This window comes from Pavona decussata, unplaced genomic scaffold (assembly GCF_977016875.1).
Source record: "Pavona decussata unplaced genomic scaffold, jaPavDecu1.1 SCAFFOLD_100, whole genome shotgun sequence".
Classification (NCBI taxonomy): domain Eukaryota; kingdom Metazoa; phylum Cnidaria; class Anthozoa; order Scleractinia; family Agariciidae; genus Pavona; species Pavona decussata.
Window position 1 is genome coordinate 2,495,292 of NW_028145515.1, and position 24,209 is coordinate 2,519,500.

The window sequence follows — 24,209 nt, forward strand, 5'->3', positions numbered from 1 at the left end:
TTATCCCCGGGCTTTAATTCTTACGTTTTCACCTTTCGTTTAGAGACAGAAACCATTTGTACGGTCCTAATATGTATGTGACGCCGGGTCAATGACGGATCGTAATTTTCGGTATGATCTAAGCCCGGGGGGATACTCCCTTATGTGACCTTAACGGGGACGTGCGACCCGATAGGGTATGGTTTTGAGGGTGTTTTGTCTTGAACGGGGTATCTATTTCATCACTTTCTGTCTTAAACAGGGTATCCCTACATGACCTAATGGCTTATTGCCAATGTATTAAAATACAGTAAGAAACTAGTGTATTCTTATTTCATTCTAGTCTTAAACAGGGTGTGATTTTGGGTTAAATGTCTTAGAAAGGGCCTGAAAATTTTGAATTCTGTCTTAAACGGGATAGGGAAATCGGAGAATTGTGTCTTAAACAGGGTCAGGGTTTGAACACCCGGGCCGCACCTCCCTATCCAAGCATCTGTTGAGTACCCCCCCCCCCCCACCCCCCGGATCTAGAGTAACGTTACGCATCACGCGTACGTTTATATCGTTGTACGTTTTTCAATGTTTCGCTGTTTATATTTATAAATGAAATTCAGGGAAAAGCATTTGTTATTCACCTTTTATTTGAAGACAGAAACCCGGCGTTTCTACATTGATTGTTTTTCTAAAGTAAACGTGAGACAACTTTATCTATCTTGGCCCGCGAGGTCATAGACTGATTTAGTTGCCAAATTTTCGGTTAAACAAAACTAACCTTGAGGCACTCAGGTTAGCCTAAAAAACACTCCGGTTAGCCTAAATAGCACTTAGGTTAGCTTAAATAGCTCCCCGGTTAGCTTAACGGCTAGCAGTTTATGTTGGGGTTGTTCATGCCTCGCACGTCTGGCTCGCATATTTTAAACTAGCCTGACTAATTGCAAACACTCCTCACGGCCCGAAAACAAAGAACGCGACCGAGAATTTAAAGAATTTGATAACACGACAGAAAACGTAACTCGTACCAGCCGAGTACAAAAAACGAGACCGAGAACAGTAACTCGTGGCCCGAAGTCTTATCTCCCGGCCCATCGCGACCTCAAAAAGCAAAAAGAATTTGATAATGCTACCGAAACCTTAACTCGGTCCGCCTTACGGCCCGAGTAATAATTGGACAGCAATTTCATCGATCTCGACCCTTCTTTGCGCCTCTCCGAACGAAGATCCATTTCGATTGCATAGGTTGTAGATTCTTGTTTTTTAGGCACTATCAAGCTCCCGCTAAGCCGAACACTTAATGGTCCTCTTGAGTGTTCGGTCTTCTACTAACTATACTTACAATTAAACATTTAAGCGTTTGGTGTGTATTGGGGAAATATTAGTCCTGTTCAAGGAAGCTAGGTCAACGAGAATGCAAACAATTGAATCTTTCGTGCCATTTCCACAAACATTATGCCTGGGAAAAGGTTTCGACTTAATGCAAGTTTTCTTTTGAACATTTCCTTGAAACATGTATATATAATTTAGAGAAATCAATTTTTATTCGGACCGCTCACGGAACCACACTCACGCTCCTTTTCAGAGTGCACCAATGAGCTACTCTACATGTATCTGTACCTTTGCTCCTGATTGGCCCTTCTTTCCAGGAAAACCGACATCACCTGGTTCGCCCTTAAAGAGATTAAAAAAATTAACTTATAAATACTTATTATGGGATAAATACAAGAAAAGTGCATCTTTAGAGAGGTTAACTTTCACGTGCTCCACAAGGGAAACAAGAACGAATGTCGGAAAAGTAGGTGTACAAATACTTACTCTGTATCGCACTTTAGTCAATAACATAATAGCACAGTTTATGCTATCCCCTGCCTCTTTCCAAAAAAAAGTTAAAAAAACTTCTTTATTACAAGTTATTAATTTTTTACAAGTTGTTAGCTAAAGTTTTCTCTGTGTGCTTTTCTCTCCTTTTTCATACTCTTGACTTGCATTTAAATTAGTACTTTCAGTCCTGAACTAAGTGTTAATATGCCTCGCAGTTTGTAATAGGTTTCTTCGCCATTTGTATTGTAAAATATGGCAAAAATAAATAAATAAATAAATAAATAAACAAATAAATAAATAAAGAAAGAAAGAAAGAAAAATACACAAACAAATACAAATAAAAAAAAAAACTTACCTTACTGCCATTCGTTCCGCTCACTCCATCTTTCCCAGGCGCTCCAGGCTCTCCTTGCCCTCCCCTCTCACCTCGTTCTCCCGTTTCGCCTTTCGATCCTTTAGGCCCATACTCTCCAGGGAACCCTGGTGGTCCCATCAGTCCCTGAGGTCCCTCGGGACCTTCTGGGCCTTCAGGACCGGGTGTTCCTGGAGAGCCGGCTTCTCCTTTGGCTCCTTTCTCACCACTTTCTCCAAACTCTCCCTGAAATGGACCCGGAATCATTTTCCTTAAGCTTTGGAGGAAATTTGAGCAATATTTAAATAAGCTTCATCCGACAGCTTTGTCGAAGGATTCACAGAAGAGACAAACAGGCATGGGGTAGGGTGCTTGGGCACAAAATGACCCTGACTTTGAATATTCATCATCTCCAATCTTTATGAATTTTCCTAAAATCTATCTGGCAATAATTTGCTATAATCACTGATTTCTCACACGACTTGATGTTTCCATGGTAGCAAAATGTTGGATTTGTTATCTTTTTATGAGGAATTTTAAGTTTACTCTTGTAACTTTCACCTTTTGACACCAAAGTTACTACGTTGCATTTGATAAATTTTGAGCCAATTTGGACGGCTTTCTGCGGTTTTGGAGATATGGAGATATCCAAGATGGCGGCTGTGAAGAATAAACGACGTAATTCTCACGTGTTGTGACGTCATGGTTCCACTTTGCAGACACCATTGGCGTCATTGCCGTAGCCTCAGGGCCTTACAGTTACGAAAAGGGAGCACTTTATAAACGGGAAACGAAAGAAGAAGACCAGGCTGAATTTGGGTTAATCGTCTCAGAAATTCGGAGTTAGTTGTCAAGAAATCCTGAAGTTTCCTTTGGCAAACTGTGTCCTCTAAATTTCGTACCTGCGAAAAATTAATTCCTTTTGCTTTCGGAGGGGTACGTATGTTGTTCAAAATGCAAGTAAGGCTAGGTAGCACGTTCAATATCAACTCGAAAATTCTGGTAATAAAATTTATATTCCTAAACTTTCTGCAACTTAAATTTTCAAGAAAGAGCATCCGAACTTAACAAACTTTATTAACATACAAACTTATCTGAAATCACAGGAGACAGGAACTTAAGTATTTTGCTAACTTTGTCTTGTTGTTTGCCTCTGGTTAATGTAGCAAGAATGTCAAATGATTCTAATTTGCAGATAATCTTACCTTAATTCCCAAATCTCCTTTTTGACCCTACGTGGGCAAACATGTAGGTTATTAGACATTCGCTTTTGTGTGTTTTAAGATGGTCTCTATGACAACTTACTTATTAAAAATTTCTGTTCAAAGGTAAAACCTTGTTATTAAGTCCACGGTTTGGTCCAAATTAACAAGACTGCAGTTCTACGTAACAAACTTGAGACCTCGTCGCAACAGACATCCGCTCGTATATGAAACCTTCTAAGACTAATACCTCTCTAATACGAACACCTCTGTAAGACGGAAAACCCGTTTAAGACGAAAACCCCTCTAAGACAGACACCTATCTAAGGCAGACAGTTCTCTGAGACAGACACCTCTTTTTGACAGAGACCTCCCTGAGACAGACACCTGTCCAAGATAGACAATTCTCTAGGACAGGCACCTCTCTAAGACAGACACCTCTCTATTGACTAAGATGGACACCCCACTAAGATGGAAAACCCACTAAGACATACACCTCTCTCACATAGACACCTGTAAGATGGGCATCTCTCTATGAATGACACCTCTCTAAGATTGACACCCCACTAAGACAGACGCCTATCTAAGATGGACACCTCTCTAAGATGGACACCTCTCTATGATGGACACACCACTATGACAGATAACTCTCTCGGATAGACACTTCTAAGATGGACACCCCTCTATGATGGACACCCCACTAAGACAGACATCTCTCTCAGATAGACACTTCTAAGATGGACACCTCTCTATGATGGACACCCCACTAAGACAGACATCTCTCTCAGATAGACACCTCTCGAAGACAGACATCTCTCTAAGTGGCAGTCGCTGTTGATCCTAAGCATTTGTAGTAAAATTGGCTATGCTTTCAAATAGAACCAATAGAATCTGGAATATCTTAGCAAATGACCTCCAACTTTCATGCAACCTTCAGACCAGTCAAGTTAAATCCATTATATACAAGTATTATGTAGACGCCTTGAAATAAAACTACGACCCAGAGGACCTATGATCCTTGAAAACTATCTGTCCTTCATGTAACGTTTCACGTAATGTGTCTGTCCATCTTCGTTGTTTTTTTTAATCGCTATATGTAGCCTCATCTGTTTTCTTTGTTTTTTTTTTATTATTATTATTTTAAAACTCAGTCTGGGACCACTGTAATGGGCTTACCACTGTTGTGGTATCCCTGCCTAATTTAGCATTTATTATACTTATTCCTTTATTTTTCTGTATCATGTAATAGGCGAAGCTAATAAATTAACAAGAAAAAAAAAATAAAATAAGATCTAAACGCACAGGTTGCAGAAGGGAAAGTTGGTTGTGTTCCTTAAAAGTCTTGTCAAAGAAACTCTTACCTTCTCGCCAATTCCTTTCTCTCCCTACGGAACAATACAAATTGACTTTATTATTATTTGACCAGGTATACAATTTACTTTCTTAAACGAATGCAAATGGTGCTCTGGTAGCCAGAAGTTTCTTTATTAAAAAACCCATCAATTTGACCTTTTCTGGAATTTGAAAGATCTGCTAAGGCTTTCTTCAAACAAACAAAGCACCAATAATCTCTTGTTCGGAACTTTCGGAACAAAAAACAAGGTAAAAAATTAATGCCGTGAAAGCTCTGTGATAAGGTAATCTTCTTAAGAAGCAATTGCATGCACGTGTTACGTAAAGGATGATTTACTCATTTTACCTTTTCGCCTTTGATTCCAGAAGTTCCGTTTGTCCCTCGCTCTCCCTGATTACAACATAAAAGTACATTAAACACAATTAGCAATTCCACTTTTTAGATAAAGATCCTAGACATCGCTTGCCTGCAGTATTTTAAGTAGTTTCGTCACCGTTTTCTACTGGTAACCCTTTCAAAAACTAGGTAAAGATACATGCAATGTAGAGCAATTAGCTCCAACGACAAGAACTTAATTAAAGGGGAAGTACCATGGGGTTTTTCATATCTTTTGTTAAAAATAATGAAATAAGACCTTCAATCAGCTGCCAAATAAATCGAGAATGACGACAGGAAAGAAATCAATTCAATTCTTGAAAGGAACAACTCATGATCTGTTCTAACGCATTTTGGAAACAAAAATGCGAGAACTTGGAAAACATTAGCCTAACATTTTTCAAATTTTAATTCATACCGGCCTATTCTGTCTCTGGCCAGGGGCACTAATTGACAGTTTTATTGCACTGGGGTGATAATTTTTTGACAAACTTGACAATTATTTCGTTGTTTCACCTGACAGACAAATATTTTTGGGTTTGAAATGACAGCAAATTTGCGTGATACTTCCCCTTTAAGCCGACGATCTTTGCATCGAAGGTCCAATGTACTAACCAGTTGACTATTGTACCTTAATGTTTTGAGCTTACACGACAGGAGAGCTCTTTATATGAAGTAAAGGAAATATTGAATCACAGTGTTTGTAATCCTAGCAAACCTTTTCTCCTTTCACCGCCTTTTCGTTTCCGTTCGCTCCTTCAAATGATCCAATGTCCGCTTCTTCACCAGGCTCACCCTATCACAAAGAAAAATCACGAAGACGTATAACCCTGTAGCTGTTGTATTACTATCTCATTTAACGGCTTAACCTTCGGGTGAACTTCGGTAATGTTCGGAAGTATTCGGTTGAGCTTTCGTGACGGGATCGTCAGAAAATTTCGACTAAACTTGAGCATATTTGGAAGTTCTTCGTTTTTAAGGTGGTAACCTTCGGTGATAGAAAACTTTTCAAACCAGTTAACTACCCTACAAAGACCATGAGTTTGTTATCATTGTTTTACGACTCTATAGTGCTCTAATGCGCAAGTTGAATAACACTCGCTCCTTTACCTTCTCTCCCGGAAATCCCGGAGGACCGGGAGGTCCGGGCGGACCAGGACGCCCCCCTCTACCTTTAAGACCTGGAAATCCAACTGGCCCCTGGGGTCCAATTTCTCCGCGAGTTCCGGGGGGTCCCATTGGTCCCTGAGGCCCATCTTTTCCATCGGCTCCATCTTCTCCCTGAAAATAGAAAAAAATATATATATATTTCTTAAAACATTGATATCTTGACCAAAAAATAAACAACAGTATGAATAATGTTATCTTATTAACAATGTTTTATTGGTTTTGAACCTTTTTGTCCTAACCCTTCCCGAGTAGGTGTCTACAAGATTTTCCCTTTCTGATGGAGACAAATACGATTGGTTTAAAGTTACTTCTTTGCAGGTACACCGGCTAATCACAATATAAACCCAATGCTCCTTTTTCTCGGGAGCTTTAAGTATTCGAGAAAAGCGTAAAGAATTTGTCTTTGAGTTGAATCTAAATTTGAATTTGAATCCAAATATTCTATATTCTATGAGTTTCGAATAGGGCTACAGAGTCACGGAAAGAAATTACAATGCTGTTATTCCAAATAACAATTAAGTGCCAGTGGCACGACCAATATCGTTACTACCTGCATTTTTGTCATGGAAACCGCATGATCAATACTTTTACAGTTCCTTTCTTTTGTTATATTTTTCACAGTTTTCACTTTTTATGGTGCACACAAACAACAGTATCAGGGCAAATTTGCATGCCATTCGTAGCAACCAATCCACTGATATAATTTTAAGTATGTAAGAACGAATGTTCTTAAATATACTTATTTTCAAAGAGTCGTGGGAATATGGAACTCCCTTCCCTTTTCCATTCGTGAGGCAACAAGTGTAAATTCTTTTAAAGCCTCAGTTAAAAAGTTATTTTTATGGATTAGTTCATTCTCTTAGTGTTTTTATTGTTATAATATTTAATACTTATTACTACCACATTTTAATTTGCGTCATTATTTTCATCTTAGTTCCATTGGTGATCTGCTTTAACATTGGGTGTTTGACTCTTTTGCAATTCATCCCTTGGCTTCTGTTTTTGTATACCATAAATTTGTAATAATATAAATAGGACTATCCATTGTATTAAACAAATTCATCTATCCAGGAGACAATCAATAAATTTGACTAGTTGAACTTTTGTTCACTGGATAACTAGGCTTTATGCCTTTCCATAGCTCTTTCGTTAAGCCTTAAGTTACAGGATTATATTAACGAGCTATCTACCAAACCTTGACTCCAGGTTGTCCTCTAAAGCCAGGGAATCCCGTATCGCCTCTCGGTCCCGCGGGTCCCACCTCTCCCTTTTCACCTTTGATGCCATTTGCTCCTGTTGTTCCCTAGGAAGGTATCATGTGACATTTTACGTTTACAGCTTATATGCAAAGGAAATACGAACAAATAAACGAGGAAAATTAGAAAAAGGAAACAAAAGGAAAGTGAAGACATGGCCTACGTTTTCTCCTTTCATTCCTGGGAGACCACGATCGCCCTGAAAAGTGAGAAGAACTGTTATGTAAAGAGTGATAAAAAAATTATGTCCTTATTACACAGTTCTTCAGCTCCTATGTACCTTGTCGCCTTTTTGTGCATTGACCTGTGCTGATGACTCTCCGCCTCCAACCTCCTAAAGAAAATATCCCAAAAGTATCGGTGAATAATTAATTAACAATTATTCACCGAAGTGGAGGTGAATAGCGATGGATATTTACCGAGCCGCGAAGCGGCGGGGTAAATATCCATCACTTTCATCGACACTGAGGTGAATAATTGTTTTAGTATATACCACACAAGCTGAATAACTAGCGGACCAAAAAATTATTTTATTTCTGACAATATACCGACAAATGGTATGAAATTTTAAAATCTCGCGCGCCACGCGGTAAGCGATTTCTCATTGTAGAAAGTTCCGTCTCGCTTTCTTGCAGACAAATAAAACTTTTGGAGACACTTTTTTAGTTCTTACAGTGTCATTTCTTCAATTTTTTTTTGTGAAATTCGCCTTTTTGTTGAAACCATGCTGAAAATATTACATGTTTCATTGTATTCATTGTAATTTTAGTACTCGGCAGTTTTCGTAAACAAGGGATTATATTTTCTTTTTTCGCCTCAGAATATGAGGTAGAAAAGATTAGAAACTTACCAGTTAATGCCGTCAGACCAAACCTTGTTGCCATTTATGTATTATTTGTAACAGCCGCCTCGTTTATCGAAATAATTTCCTCTTAGGTAACCGTGGCGAGACGGGAAGCCATCTTGTTTCTCTTCGGCTGCCCGGAGGTGAATAGTACTTGGCTAATCACCTCCGAGCTAGCCAATCAGCGCGCGCGAAAAGTACTATTCACTTGTGTGGTATATACTAACAAATGATAAAAAAAAGATTATGTTCGACTTCTGTCGTATTGTTATGACGTCGAAACATTCTGATTTTTCCTATGTGTAAGTATGGATCGATGCCGATAGTAAAGTAATCGATACTACGACATTAGTGTGCTTTTGAAAAGTAATCGATACCGCGTGCTGTATCGTATGTTTCAATACGTCCATACGACAAACGCTTCAACTTGACATTCGCAGTCGTTTCGAAGGCCAGAGTTCTTTTAGTCAGCACCGAGAGAAGCTCTCTTTTCTGAGATATAATCCCTTTGTGCAATTAAACAGTTGTTTTCCTGTTTGTTCATGTGTTGTTAACACAACTACCGAGTGAAAGATCGTAATCCCGCAATTTAGCCGTTGCGGTCACGTTTTGGCCTGCGACTTCCTTCAGCTATGACGTCATTGTTTCTTTAGTGATAGCGTCACAGTGTGGGTATTGCATTGTATATCGCAGGAAAATTTCCAAAGCGCTTAAAGTATCATATCGGTTTTAATTGAAGATACAAACCGTTATTGCTCCTGGAGGACCTGGTGGCCCAGGTGGTCCTGGGATACCTTGGCCTGGGTCGCCCTGAAAACAGATAATGAACATGAAGCACGTAAAACAAAACAAAACAAACAACAACAAAAAACAAGTAAAGGAAGAAACGGAAGGGCAGAGAGGTGTTACACCATGGACATAGAAATGTTTTGTTGGAAATGTTATCTTTGGGGGGGGGGGGGGGGGGGGAGTAGAGGGTAGTATTGGCGGAATTTTAGGGAACTGGTCATAACAAGTTTGTTTGAAGAGGACTCACCTGGTCTGGGGTAGGGGGGTTATTGAAGACACCACATGTCTCATGACAATACTTTAAAATTTGAGTTGACACAGAAATATTCATCTAACAAGAGTCAACATAGCTAGATAAACGAGAAAAGAGGGGTTTGAATCTCATTGTCTTTTTTAACTGCTGGATAGAGGGGTGGCTATGCAACAAAGACACCATCTTTTGAGGTTGAGGAAGAGGGGTGCAGGTAGAGGCCACTATTCATTTTGTGGTTTGGTGGGTCTTGTTCGAGTATAGTAGTTTTGACCACTTCCCTTATTTCAATAATGTTTGAACATTAGAAAAGAGTGAAGTTATTTAACATGATTGTTAAAGCACTATCAAATGCTTCCTCTAAATATTCGATCATAACTAACCAGTTACTCTTCCTTCCCTCCATCGTTATCAAAGACTGGTATTGATATTATTCTTTTATTTCTATTAAGTGTAGTTTTTTTTAATTATGTAAACTCTCCACAATCCGATCACTTAACAATCTCTTTATCAGTTAATGTCTTGGATCCTCTATCTACTTGAACATGACAGTGGCCAACTCGAACGTTTGTGTTACTGTGGTCGCTGTGCACAAATTAACAAATATTTCGGTTATTTATATCTTGATTAGTAATTGTAATATCACCTTCCATCTTTTGTTAATAGCTCTAAAAAGTGTGAAGTTTCCAGGACGTCAACTTCTCAGGCCGGAAGGCGCCAAGTCTAAGTGGATCAGTTGCCAACTCCATAAACAGATACAATGCTTCACTGATATGCATACATTTACACTCATGTAAAAGAAAAAAACCTCACCTTTCGTCCGTCTGATCCTTTGTCTCCGGTTTCTCCCTACAAAACAAATCAAACAAACAAATTCAGTATAACTGTGTCACTCACTGAATAATACATCATTCTCATTCATTCACCAGGCTTAAAATATATCATCACATTTATTCCATCGCACATATGCCACACATTGGCATTCCAATCCTAGCAGTATGCAGGATGTTTGTCCCATGAACCTAGTTTAATGCCCTTAGCTCCCACGAGTCTCTTGCAGCTCAGTGGTAGAACATTCCAACGAGTAATCGGAAGGTCTTAGGTTCGACTCTCTCATAGGAGCACCACGATTTCCTGAGTCACTTACTGAATAATACAGTACATCATTCTAAAATTGAAGATACTATGAAAGATGGCTTTGTACATGTCAACCGGTGCCATTGGTTTCCGGCAAGTGTTCTAGGTCGAGTGGAATTTGAAAACGCTGGTTTTTCAGGAAGCAATAAAAACAGAAAAAAAAAATAGAGAAAAATCTAAGGATCGATTACAGGGAACCACAACAAATTGAACCCAAATACTACGCACGGTGAAGCTATCCCGCTCATTAGGAAAGTTCTTATATTATAAGAAGAAATTATTTTTTTACTCTTTACCTTAGCGCCTTTCATTCCTTTTGAACCTGGAAATCCCACACCAGAAACTCCCTGAAAAAAAGTTGATCTTCATCATCTTCAAAGTTTTTGTCGAATCTGGCAGTAGTCTGTCAATTTCCCGTCATTAATTGCCTACCACGCTTGCTAATTTGGAACATAGCCTTGCCTGCTCATCATGTAGCGCTCACTTCAAATATTAGTTTTACAGAAGTGACTAACGTTTTGCCTAGCGTGTAGCTTGTTGCAGGTGTTCACATAGTGGAGAGCGGTGCGAAGTCCTTCGCCTTAGTTATTCGCTTCCATCGCAATAAGCGTTTCCCGAGTTGCTTTGAACCTCATTATGAAAGCGAGGTTTGTGCATAGTTTTTACTATGAAAATTAGATTTCTTTCATACGCAAACAAAACTAATTTTCACATGAAAATCTTTGCACTTAATCTCGCTCTCATAATGAGGTTCCAAGCAACTCGGAAATAACCTATTTTCTTCGCGTAGCTCCCTACTCTGAAACATGCTACCTAGCGTGCCACAACTATGCTAAATCTATCAAGTTACAGAAAAATAGCAGTGAAATAGGAAATTATACAAAAAAAATTAAAAGTTTTTATAAATGATGAAATTCATCGCTGTTCCTACAACTTGTATCAGATCATTTGAGGGTATTTAAATATCGCCAATGCCTCATACCTGATCCCCTTGCGATCCCGTTTCGCCCTTCTGTCCCGCGGGTCCGATAGGTCCCGGATCACCCTATAATAGGAAAGTCAATGGATTAATTAAAAGAAGATATAAACAACAGCAACGTTATAATAAGAAAATCAACAATTTCGACGCGCATTCTATACTAGCTCATGCTAATTATTTTGATATTCTTGTCATATAAGATTTTGCAAGTTTCAGCACTTCAGAAACTATGGAGAGACTTGTACGAGTGACGGATTATGGGTTTGGTTAGACGGATGGAAGTTGCGCCGATGAAGAAGTGCACATGTCGGGAGTAAGTTGTATAGGAAATACTCTAATTATTTAACAAGAGCTATAGTAACCTGAGGATATACCAAAATTGGACTTATTTGTGGGCGCGATGTCCATCCGTCTCACCAAGCGATCCCACAATCCCTTACTCGCACTAGTCTCGCACAATTTCTTGAGTGGGGAATTGGTCTCCTACTCAATGCATATTAGGACCCTATGACTACGAGTCTCTATCTGTATTAATTCCTTGATCAACATATTCCCGAGTAGATTTATGGCTTGAACGGATCCCGTTCAAGCGTTCGAATCCCGTTCAAGCCTGAATTTTTTTCAGGCTTTCTTTTCGCAACTACTTAAGTTGCGTACTAACTGCGAGGATCTTTCTTCTATTTGATCTTTCATCCGCAATTCAAAATATATGTTTCGTAAATTTACACTCAAAAATAAATCTATTTGGCAAAGGGTTGTCTCCAAGCCTTAGTATGAGGGATAGAAGATCCGGCTCATGGACTCCTGTTTACTGATGAAATTTCCCTTACTTTCCCTTTTCTTTTCTTGTTTTTGGCAATATTATATGGATTCCTTTACGATCGGATTTCGTGCAATAAGTGTTTAGGCAGTCACCAGCATTTAATTTCTGTTTACAAACAGGACATGCGGATAAAGGAAATGTGCTGATTTTCAAACAAATGCTCCTAGACTGCAAGCAGTCCATTTCTGGATAGTCGAGAGGTCGCGCGAAAAAGCCGAGCGCGACAAAAAACTAGAGCGAACGAGCGGAAGGGGGCTTGGGGAGAGGCGGAAAAAAGGGGAAAGGAAAAGAAAGGGACTGCGCTCTTAGCTGTAACAGACGCGTTCAGGGTAACTCCGCCCACAATTCGTTAAACCCATTAAAAATCCAATTAAAAATGACAGCTAATAGATAACAACTCCGCACTGTTATTCAATGACCAGAACACCGGCCAAAACATTACTGATTAGGAGCGAAGGGGAATAATCGCCGAGCTTCTTTGAAAAGGCCAAAATTTTTCTTCAGGGCCCAGAGTAAAAGAAATCGACGACACAAACGCCCGAAGTGTAAGTAAGAGCGTGGCTCAAAACGACTAGAAAGCTGTTGTTATATCATATCATGTCATGTTATATCCTGCGGTGAATTCTTCCGACAAGGCTTGTTCCGCGCGGATGCGAAAATTACATTGTACTTGTTGGCACAAATGTCTTTCAATAATTGTGGGATCTTCTTGAAGGCAACTGTTTTTAAACCAAAGTCTTTTGACTGCAACTGGTCTTGGAAAATACTGCGAAACGGAACAACAACCACAATCGAGGCCGTGTTGGCAAAGTCGAAGCTTTGATAAATAATGGATTTTCCAAAACCAGTGGGAAGAACGGCCATTGCATATTTTCCGAAAGCGCTTCTACTGCTAGCTTCTGTTCCTCTTTTAGAACTAAGCCGCAGAGTTGATCGCTTAAATTTACGAACACATCGCTGCTACTCTCTCTCACCGAAGCCATTTTCCTAGTGATCTGAAGTGTTGACATCACACGTGTGAAGAAGTTAATTACACATCAAACTTGTCTGACAGCAGCTATTGTTTATGGACCAATCGGAATTTTCCGTTGCTGGAGCGACGGGAAATTTGAACGCGTTTGTTACAGTTAAGAGCGCAGTCCCTTTCTTTCCCTTCTCTCCCCCAGTCTCTTCTCTTTTATTTCTCCTCGCTCCAGTCTCGCTGCGATATGAGCACACCATCTCGACTAACCAGAAAGGGACTGCTTGCAGTCTAAAATGCTCCCAACTAGCGTCATAACAAATATATGGAGTACAGTAACGAGAATTTTCATGTTGATATTGGGCTTAAAGCGTTAATTAATGCCAGGATATCACTAACCTGACCCACGGGTCCTTGATCACCTTTTTCGCCCTTCATACCAGGAAATCCAGCTTGACCCTGTTTCCCGGGAACACCCTGAAAACAAACGATCAATATGATACATAGCTAGCTTGACATAACCATGTCACAGGGACCCCAGAAGATACCGTCAAATGACGTTAGCAGTTTCCGAATTTCTGATTGGCTGTGTTCTTCGTGATATCGGAGAACATAATATTTTGTCAATGTTGTCGGACCCGATTGTACGCGATGGTATAAAGAAACGCTCCGAAGGCAAACGACCTGAAAATATCATCCTAAAAATGTAGCGATCTCCAGTTGTAATTTTGTAAGCACGGCTAAATTTATTCTCAAAATGACTTTGAAAAACTACACGAAACTAAAATGATATTCGCCTTGGTTAAAAATTACTGTACACTGAAATAATCAGTAAGCCATCCTCAGAAACATGACACTGAAATTTGTTTTCTCTGTGAACCAGTACACTCTCCATAAGATATACATATTGTGTAGGAGCTTGGTAACAGTACAATAACAGTATTAGTCAGATTAGTAAGGAGTAGATTTTTGTAACTTTTAAAACACGAGCAGCAGTGTTTTATTGGGATTTAAAGCCAGGAGGCGCAGCCGAGTGGTTTTAGACCCGACAAAACACGTGCTGCGAGTTTTTTGAACGGCTTCAAAAACATTCCTGGAAAAGAGTGTGTCAAGAGAGTTCATAACAATGATGCTTTTGTGAACGTTGGAAATTAGCATACTAGAAAAACATTATACACCGCATACTAATAAGGAGGAGGTTTTATCGGTTTTAAAACAACTGCACGTGATGTTTTATCGACCATTTGATAGGCCAATGGACTTGTGAATTATTAATGAGTTTTTGAATGGTAGGCTACTTACCCTTCGTCCGGGAAAACCAGCATCTCCTGTGTCACCTTTTTCTCCCTATGGTTAAAAGATATTCATATAATAGGCCATTTCCGAGTTGCTGTGAACCTCATTATGAAAGCGAAGCTAAGTACAAAGCCTTTCATATGAAAATAAGTTTTGTTTGCAAATGAACGAAAACTAATTTTCGTAATAAAAACTTTGCACTTAGCCTCGCTTTCATAATGAGGTTCAAAACAACTCGGAAACAAAACAACAGCTATGGTCTTAACAATGATCGGTATTTTATTCTGAAAACTCAAAGCTTAATGTGTACGTAGGTCAGACGAATAAGCGAGCTGAGGGAATTTCATTAACAGCTAAGTCCAATTACATGGAGGCTCAATGAAATGTGTAAACTACAAAAAACTTCCTCCATTCATAAAACGTTCCATCAGGAAATTTCAAGTTCTAGTCGTGTAGTAACGGCAAAGAAATGTACAAAAAAGGGTAATGCACGTGCACAGTTGTTGCTTCTTCGACGTTTTCGTTGCCGTCGCCGTCAAAGCTTCGTAATTTTGTTAAAACGTCTACTCCTATCGTCTTATATCTATTTAATAACACTATTTCACCTTGCAATTTGAACGCGACTTTGGCCACTTGAAAAATGACTGCAATCTTGATAAGCGTATTCTAAAACATGCCCAGTCTTGAGATCTAACCAACACGATGTTTAATTTACAGTGCCAAATTCCTGTCTGAGCAGAAGGCTTGAAAATATCATCATCATGACGTCAAGTTGGGTGTAATCCGCATTTGTAACCATATTTGTAACAAAAGCTACTGTTTCTCTTAGTAATGAGGGCTCTTCAAATAGGAACTTTGTTGTTTACTAGTAATATTTAAAAATCACTTGCCTTTGTTCCCGGCATGCCTTGTGCGCCTGTGGGTCCTTCGTCACCTTTCTGTCCCTGTAACAACAAAAAAGATTTATTCTTTTCAACTCTTCTATGCAGGAACAAAACTGACAACAACTATAACAACAACGGAAACAAACAAACAAACTGAAAAGTACCTTTTCTCCTTAGACATAAACTATGTCATAATACCGACAGTAAACACGTTTTCAGTTGGATATTCGGTTAGTTTGCCTTTGTCATCCATAGGAAACAAGATTTGGCTCGGGTTTGGTTGATTAGCTTTTCGAGCCATCACTTGAACTGGATTGAAACAGTTAACATAACGCCAATAATTATGGACTGTTTCCACCGAAAGTGGTTGGAGAGGTGTTTTACACCCGGGACACGAACTAAATCAACAAATCTGAGTGGTTAAAAAAGGAACAACGCTTCGGCTTCTTCATGATCCCATTGTCATTGAACAATTTGAACTTGACAATGGCGTCATTAAAGGGACACAGTCACCTTTGTGACCGAACTGACCTGGACACTAGTTTTGTCATTTTGAAAAATGTCCACCTCAACCCGAAATCAAAAGTACGCGTCGAACACATCTAGAAATCCGCTTCAATCTTTCCAGTGTTTTATTGGATTTTCAATCTTTTACTGGAAACCTGTTTCTGAGTATGCTTTTGCTCATCCTATGGTATTATTTTATCATATTTGGTTAAAAACAGTATGGATTGCGTCTCCAACGGAACATGACCATTATATGCATTTGGAAAATAGCATTTTCCCAACCTGGCGAAAGGTTCGTACGGAGGGAATCTTCGAAAACGATTCGAACTTCGCGTCATAGCTGCTTGGTTTGGAGCTCAGGCGAAGGCAAGCTTCGGTACACAGTCGATTATCTCCTCGACAAGGAAAACCTCCATTAAAACCTTGTTTTCTACGGGTCGAGCAAGTGTTCTTGTAATGACATGGGTTTGGTTTGTAAATTTAGATAACGGAGAAGTTGTAGAAACGAAATTATAAACGCAACATATATGATTGAAAGCAGCAATAAAGCTTACCGGTAGTTTCGCTATAAAGTCGTTTCGCTACGCTGCAGTTCAGGCGATTCGCTACGTTTTAAAATTGACATATTTTCTTATATTTGAACTCAATTTGCTTCTTATGCAAACGCTGTGAAACGTAGAAACAGCTAAGATAATTTTTCACACGACCGGATACCGAAATAAACAATTAAATGATTCTTCGACTTCAGAGGTATTCGTTGCCGTTTGGCTTTCCCTGGACAAGTCCATCAGTAAAGTTTCCATGGTATCAAGAAAATGAGTGTTCTAATATGACATTAGGTCTATAATCACTATAATAATTTTGACTGGCAAACACTTGGACTCGACAAGGTTTGTTTAGATTTTTCAAAGGATGCGCTTCTCAGCGCGAGACTTGCGGATGAAGTGTGATATGCAAATCAGCTAAGAAATGGTATCTAATGCGCATGTGTCCCTTTAAGGCTTCGAAATGTTGCTCGTTTTTACTATCGCTCAGTTTTGATTCAAAAAGGTCACAAATTTTCCTATGGACCTCAAATAACGAGGAAAAATCGCAGCATCACTACTTAAGGGGCGATGGTTCTAGTAAAAACGTTTAATTGCTGCAAGTTCTTTGCTTCTCGACTGTACAAAATCAAATCTAACCACATCCAGAATTAAACTTCCATTTGCACTGCAAAAAGATAAAAGGAAGCAGAAAATTCACCTTCACGGGATCTAATGGAGATACCTCACCGGGAGGTCCGGGCGGGCCTTGCGGACCAGTCTCCCCTTTATTGCCCGGTTCTCCTTTGACGCCGATGCCTTGGTCGCCCTGGAAACAAAACGCATGAGCAGAAATTCGAGAAAATCACTATATCTTCATTCTTTCTTTCAAAAGGCCATTTTCACTTTAAAAATGTTATAAAAAGTAAGAAATTTTAATCTATTATTTTTTTTTTTGTAGCATTTCTTGGGGGCATAACAGGTAGCGATTTCTTAATTCTTTTTTTTAAATTTCCTTTCCTTTCAGTTTCATTGGAACTTACTAAAAACCTTAGAAGCTAAAGAGGCTTAAAAGTACCACAAGGCGTTTACATAAATACCTTTTCTCCCTTTTGTCCATTGTCTCCAAGTGAACCCTAGTAGAGAAACAATGAACATATTAAAACCACCTCAACTAGTTAAAGGTGAAAAGAATTAAGCATTGTTTCATTAAGTATATGCTACCAACTTTTGAGACAAAAAACGCTTCTGTCGCATCACAATTTAATCCGAATTTTTCTGAGGCGATTTAGACCATCCGAACAGATATTCACCGAAACAAGATGCCTATACTGGCATTTACGCGGGATGCTAGAGAATGGTTCATTTATTCCAATTGTATGCTTCGCAGATTGATAAAACTATCCTTGCTTATGGAATAGTTTGAGTCACGAAGATCGCGTTATAAGTGTCAATGTATTTAGCGCAGAGCACTAATTTGGGACACTTTCCAGAACGAATTGTATTTAGAATTCTTGGTTTTGGAGGAGAGAGGAAAACCGGAGTACCCGGAGAAAAACCTCTCAGAACAAGGACGAGAATCAATAGCAAACTCAACCTTCATATGACGCCGAGTCTGGGAATCGTACCCGAGCCACATGAGAGCTCTCTCCGCTGCGTCACCCCTGCCCCCCCGTAACCAACCAACCAATGCAACCAACTAACTAACATATCATTACTGGAGGACAGTAGTAGTGACTCCTGCTATTTATGCAACACCTAGCGTGGCATGATTTTAACTTCTATGTTTGAACCGATGTTTGAAGTAATGTTTAAAAAACGAGCAGGAGTGTTTCGTAACAATTATATTTTTGTGAACGTTGGAAATTAGCATACGAGAAAAACACCGCATACTAACGAGGAGTGTTTTATCAGCTGATAAAACACCGCATACTAATAAGGAGGAGGTTTATCGATATAAAGTCACTGCACGTGATGTATTATCGAGCATTTGATAGGTCAATGGGCTTATGAATTATTAATGAGTTTTGAATAATTTTTAATGTTATTATTGTAAATAACACATCTGGATAAAGATAAAGATTGTATTGAAAACAATACATAGCAGCTAAGGGCTGAATTGCGTACCGTTAAAATGTAAGTAATAAAAATTAACTATTATATAATAATGTCACATAATAAAGTGCTATTAAGTTCAATTTAGTTCGAAAAGCTATTTACAAGATCTAAAATTAATTCATACAGTATTTATATTAAAACATGACTCAATAATAAAACTACTTCTTGCACGTGTCGTGTTTATTTTTGGAATGCCAAAAATTGCGTGTTCGTCGGAGCGAATATTTGCAAGCCTGATGTGAAGGCGGCAGTAATGCCCGTAGCCTATGATCGAGTAATTTGTAGATTGTAGATTTTTAGAACTTTAAGATGATTATGTATATATTTTACTTTTTTAATTTTAGAATTTCATTATTGTATACTGTCCCCAATTAGTGCTGGTTATGCACTAGAATGAATCTTGACATTTAAATGAAGGTTACTAACTACTAACAAACGTAGTTGTTACAAATTTTGCAGAAGCCATATTGGCTTACCTGTGCTCCTTTTGGGCCCTTTTCTCCTGTCTGCCCCTCGGGTCCCTGTGGCCCCATTTCACCCTACAGAAAAAGTTGAAACAAATTACACTGTAACGATCCAAAAAGAAGGTGGTCCGTCATATTTACAATGCCCAAATATGTTTCTCGTTCGACTTCATTCTCAATTCAAGCATAAATATTGGTTACGACTAACGGTTACTAATCTTTCGTACCTTTTCGCCTGGTTTTCCTTTTACACCAGGAAATCCTAATGAACCTGCAGTACCCTAAAGGAGGAAAAAAATATTTTGAACGCATAAACTTAAAGGTTTTCACATACCTAACCTAATACCCCACGTTATAGCTAGATGGATTAGCAGTTTGGTGTAAAATTTGTCATTTATACTAAGCATATTACAACTTTTTCAATGTTTTTGATTTGGATACTTAGTTCGGTTATTATGTTGAAAGACTGGTCACGTGTGACACTACATAGCTGTAACAAGAATGAACGTCCAGGGTGCCTACTAAAACCGAAGTATTTTTGTGTGGTTTATGACTATGCGGGAAAAGCAGATCTTTTCAAGGGGCTATTGGAATTCAAAAAGAAAATTGGAGGTAACCACGCAGTTTTTAGAGAATATTAAGCAACAATTATTCTAAAAAGCCGTAAAATACAAAGCAATGTATGGCGTTTTTTCCAAACTGAAGCTTTATTATCTCTGAAAAATGCATGGTCACCCCCAATTTTCATTTTGGATACCAATAGCACTTGGTGAGTTCTGCTTTCTCTGCATAGTTTTAAACCGCGCAAAACTATTCCTGTATTAGTAGGCACCACCCATAGGAAAACCCGAGTATCACCAGATGCACAGAGCGTATGCGCAGTAACAAGAGTACGCGCCGCCCTTAAACAAATGCTGCTACCTGGATAAAACGAACACACCTTTTCTCCTTTAGGCCCAGGCTCTCCCGGTATCCCAGAAATTCCGTCAACTCCTGGTTGTCCTCTAGGTCCAGGCTCTCCAACTGTTACGTTGTCACTCGGCAGGCCTGGTGGACCTCGGGGTCCAACAGGTCCACGCGGTCCAATTGATCCGGTGTCGCCTTTCGTTCCATTGAATCCCCTTGCTCCTTTTTCTCCTTTTAGTCCTATAAGCAGATATCAATGGGGACTTCTATTAGATTTTGATGTAGATGGACTGTTTTGCTTAAAAAAGCGTATTTAATTCTGTGAGCCTTTTGACTTCAAAAAGTGTTAAATGACATATTTAAGAAATTGTCCATCATGTCTGTATATTTTTCAGAGACTGCTCATTCATCGTAGTTTCATTCAAGCGATCACATGTTTCAACCAGCTTATCCTCTGCTACTGTATCATCCGTAAAAGTGCTTCCTTTTTTCCGCTGTGTTTTGTTGTTGTTGTTGTTGTTGTTAATAGAAGTAGTCTTTGTACAATTTCGTTAGTAGCAGTTGTGTAATATTATGTAACTTGAATTACCCATGATAAGCGAATCTCGTAATGTTTTCAATTGCTTTAATTTGAATATCGCTTTCCCCTGCACGAAGCTCTGTTAACTTTTCAGTTTGATCACCTAAGTACAAAAGCTAGAGTAACTTTAAAGGACCCTAGTCACCCACCGTTCTTTGCGCATGGCTTAAAGATTGAATACAGGAAGGAGAGAACTAACAAGGGTTCTGGGCCCAGTTATCCGTAGCCCGAGCTAATCCTGGATTAACAACAACTTTGATTCGAGTTTCATTACACAACAATAAAGATTTTTCAAAAAGATTTTTGTCCCTCAGTTTTGACGTTGACTTTTCTTTACCAGTAGCTTAACATTAGAGTTTAAAAACAATTTTAACGAGCGAGCAGAAAACCTCGTGGACCCCGTGGATTAACGTTAATCGGCTTTCGAACAACCGGGCTCTGGAGACCAACGAACCTGCCGAATCGCCCTTCTGTCCTTTCTTCCCAGCGTCCCCTTTTTCTCCTTTTCCACCGAGTCCAGCCGCATTGCTTATGTTTCCAGGTGGCCCAGGAGGGCCAGGGGGGCCAGGAAGACCCCGGTCACCTTTCTTAGGTGATGTACCACCTTTAGGTCCTGGAGGACCCGGGGGACCTGGTGGACCTGGAACACTGTCGCCCTTTGCGCCCTGAAAATCAATACAAAAATAAGAAACGAAATGAAAGTGAATACATGAGAATTCGATTTATACATTTGAACTGCGGAAGAAAGAATGAATGAGAGAATGGTCATCGCAGTTATATACACAATTTAGTCCCGTTCAAGCCTGAATTTTTTTCAGGCTTTCTTTTCGCAACTGCTTAAGTTGCGTATATAACTGCGATGATCATTCACTTATTCAATAAGAAATGAATTTCATGCATTTGACTGGCCTACTTCTCGATTGTGCGGATGATACCGAAAAAAGAGCTGCTACCGAGTGGTTGAGAAAGTATTCCACTGAAAGTGGATTGTAAGTTTCAGAATATGAACAAAGTAATACAATAGGGGAACTTTTACCAGGAAAAAAAGGCTCGTGTGAAAAAAGATGACATCAATAAGAAGGAATACCTTCCTTGTACATTTGATGCAAAACGTTTGCTGAGCTCAAATACATTAGTTAGGTCAAGTATAATTTAGTCAAAGACGCGCCTTATGCGCCTCGTTTCCTTTAGTGTAAACGACTCTATAGCAATGAAAGGAAGGCGTTATGAATATGGAAACAGAAGAAGCAAAATATGAAGTAGGTCTAAATACTACTCTTACATTCTTTCTCCTATCGAAGAAAGAGAAGTTACAGTAGTTTCCAATACATAATACCATTGTAATAATTTTCTGATGTTCTTTTCACCACAAATTTAGAGGTAAAATCTCGAGCAAGTTATTATTTCCTACTACGCTCTCTCCAATCTCTAATACAAGTAATAATGATTATTGCACGATCATGCTTATTGTACAGTTTGTTATAATGATCTGGCAACGATGTCATTTATGACACACTGAATATCACCTTTCGTCCTCGTGGTCCTGGGAATCCCATGTTTCCCTGTGAGGTAATGAAAAGACATGTTGTTAATAAAATTTTTAAAGTATGGATAAAAAATACGAGTATTGAGCAGTTCTGTGTATAAGTAAATAAAAATGTTCCACCAACGACAAAAGTGACCATCTGAGACTAACAATTGATGTCTCTCGTTTACTTTGGTTGTTTACGATCTACTTTGGCTCTTTTCTGTATACAAATCTTACTTTTTTCAAAAAGAAGTGTTCAGTTCACGGATTTCGGATTCGTACTGTAAATCCTGAAAAAGCCAACGCCAAAAACATGTTTCAAATACAACAAAAATGGCCATTCGATAAGAATTTAATGTCCCAAGTCTACTTTGGTTTTTCAACGTTAGAGGGCCAACGTTCGTGGTGGAGCGGACAGGCAAGTATGGCCTTTGTGAAGATCGAGGCGGCTTTGTGAGAGCAATTCGACTGTATTGATTCCCTATGGTTGTGCTAAAACTACCATTGTCACATCTAGCAATTGGCCAGGGCAATATGTTACTTTTTGATTCTGATTTTCATTTGATTCTGATTCTTTTTGATTTTGATTCCACGATTCTGTGGTTGGAATATGTGTATGTATATCCGATTCAAGCCTTGGAAGGTGGTCCTAGCTTTTCACCATAGCCTGTGGACAATATGTAATTGTACATCTGTTGAATAATACTTTTCTGTGTTACTGCTGTCTTACATATTGCACAACTTGGCTCTCAGTTTTGTGTCTACGTTTCCTGTGGTGGTGTTCGCGACATGTAAGTTGTATTTTGTGTCTTCAATGTCCTTTTCGGAACGTTTAACGAGTGGTTTTTAGTTGTTTTTGTCGGACCGAAGTGCTTTAATGCGGACTTACCGATGGACCATCGTTTCCTTTTGGACCTTGAATACCTCTGTCTCCCATTTGTCCCTGAATGCCGAGCATTGAAGAAGTTAGCAAACGTTAAGAAGTTAAAATGACTGAGTAAGCACTTGCTTGTCTAAAATATCATGAAGGTAAGAGCAAAAGTGTACATTAAAAAACGAACAAACAGGATCCAACCACAGTATTCCTAACGCTGTTTACAAGATCATAGCCGAATGAACGGTTTTAGAGGCAAAAATATGATTTGCTCTGCAACATCATCATCACCGTACCGAATCTAAGGTCACCTTATAATGTCTTTCCAGAAACCTCGATCTTTCATCCTCAAAGATCGCCTCATCTAACATCATAACACTATACAAACAAAATAGCTTTCTTAGCTTTTGTATTTCTTCTTGGGAATTGACCCAGATCAGTAAATTAAATCATATCAGGGATGGCGCAGTCTTGAGGGCACCCGCCCTCCACCAATGTGGCCCGAGTTGAATTCTCAGGCTCGACGTTAAGTGGATTGAGTTTGTTGTTGGTTCTCGTCCTTGCTCCGAGAGGTTTTCTCCGGGTACTCCAGTTTTCCCCTCTCCTCAAACACCAACATTTCCAAATTCAAATTTGATCTGGATTACTATCAAGCACTTAATTCCGAGCCAGAGGCTCGGAAGGTTGCGCAAACACTCCCCGAGTTATTGATGTTTAATATATTACTTTACTTACTTTACTTTTAAAATATTACCTTTACGCCGGTTGATCCCCTGACGCCCTTTTTTCCAGGGAATCCTGTAGGACCACGTAAACCCTATTAAAAAAAGAAAGAAAACATTACCTTTGATTGTTGTGGTCCGAATTTTCAAACTTAAGAAGAAGAAGAAGAAGAAGAAGAAGAAGAAGAAGAAGAAGAAGAAGAAGAAGAAGAAGAGGAAGAAGAAGAAGAAGAGGAAGAAGAAGAAGAAGAAGAAGAAGAAGAAGAAGAAGAAGAAGAAGAAGAAGAAGAAGAAGAAGAAGAAGAAGAAGAAGAAGAAGAAGAAGAAGAAGAACAAGCATTCAATTTAGCCGCAAGGCTGGTTTAATGCAACATCTATAAACCATAAGTACGTAAATTACGATCATCCGGGTGAGTGTAGTCCTGAGAGTCACTTGACTCTAAGCGGAAGATCATAATTTACGTATTTAAGACATGACTCCCGGGTTCAAACCATTTACAGCTTTTCCTATAAACCAGAC

The 24,209-nt window shown here is 39.1% G+C and overlaps 1 protein-coding gene and 1 pseudogene across 6 annotated transcripts in view; one reads left to right on the plus strand and one right to left on the minus strand.

The window, feature by feature from the left end:
* Positions 1 to 24,209, plus strand: part of LOC146472314 (cyclic GMP-AMP synthase-like receptor 3 pseudogene) — a 112,800-nt pseudogene that overhangs the window by 81,758 nt on the left and 6,833 nt on the right. The gene's annotated exons all lie outside the window — the stretch shown is intronic.
* LOC146472323 (uncharacterized) overlaps positions 1 to 24,209 on the minus strand; it is an 81,208-nt gene that overhangs the window by 9,268 nt on the left and 47,731 nt on the right. For 4 of the 5 annotated variants that reach the window (XM_085119698.1, XM_085119696.1, XM_085119699.1 and 1 more), the window contains 26 exons: positions 23,722 to 23,784; positions 22,983 to 23,036; positions 22,092 to 22,127; positions 21,020 to 21,230; positions 20,020 to 20,225; positions 19,307 to 19,360; positions 19,092 to 19,154; positions 17,598 to 17,633; positions 17,219 to 17,326; positions 15,469 to 15,526; positions 14,589 to 14,629; positions 13,686 to 13,763; positions 11,506 to 11,568; positions 10,820 to 10,870; positions 10,200 to 10,235; positions 9,095 to 9,157; positions 7,784 to 7,837; positions 7,667 to 7,702; positions 7,443 to 7,550; positions 6,188 to 6,358; positions 5,796 to 5,873; positions 5,048 to 5,092; positions 4,710 to 4,733; positions 3,352 to 3,378; positions 2,150 to 2,392; positions 1,591 to 1,644 (listed from right to left, as the gene is read on the minus strand). In XM_085119698.1, the coding sequence (XP_084975824.1) occupies positions 1,591 to 1,644; positions 2,150 to 2,392; positions 3,352 to 3,378; positions 4,710 to 4,733; positions 5,048 to 5,092; positions 5,796 to 5,873; positions 6,188 to 6,358; positions 7,443 to 7,550; positions 7,667 to 7,702; positions 7,784 to 7,837; positions 9,095 to 9,157; positions 10,200 to 10,235; positions 10,820 to 10,870; positions 11,506 to 11,568; positions 13,686 to 13,763; positions 14,589 to 14,629; positions 15,469 to 15,526; positions 17,219 to 17,326; positions 17,598 to 17,633; positions 19,092 to 19,154; positions 19,307 to 19,360; positions 20,020 to 20,225; positions 21,020 to 21,230; positions 22,092 to 22,127; positions 22,983 to 23,036; positions 23,722 to 23,784 (2,061 nt within the window). Of the gene's footprint in view, positions 1 to 1,590; positions 1,645 to 2,149; positions 2,393 to 3,351; positions 3,379 to 4,709; positions 4,734 to 5,047; positions 5,093 to 5,795; positions 5,874 to 6,187; positions 6,359 to 7,442; positions 7,551 to 7,666; positions 7,703 to 7,783; positions 7,838 to 9,094; positions 9,158 to 10,199; positions 10,236 to 10,819; positions 10,871 to 11,505; positions 11,569 to 13,685; positions 13,764 to 14,588; positions 14,634 to 15,468; positions 15,527 to 17,218; positions 17,327 to 17,597; positions 17,634 to 19,091; positions 19,155 to 19,306; positions 19,361 to 20,019; positions 20,226 to 21,019; positions 21,231 to 22,091; positions 22,128 to 22,982; positions 23,037 to 23,721; positions 23,785 to 24,209 lie in introns of all 5 variants that reach the window. The other variant, XM_085119697.1, reaches the window with a different exon arrangement.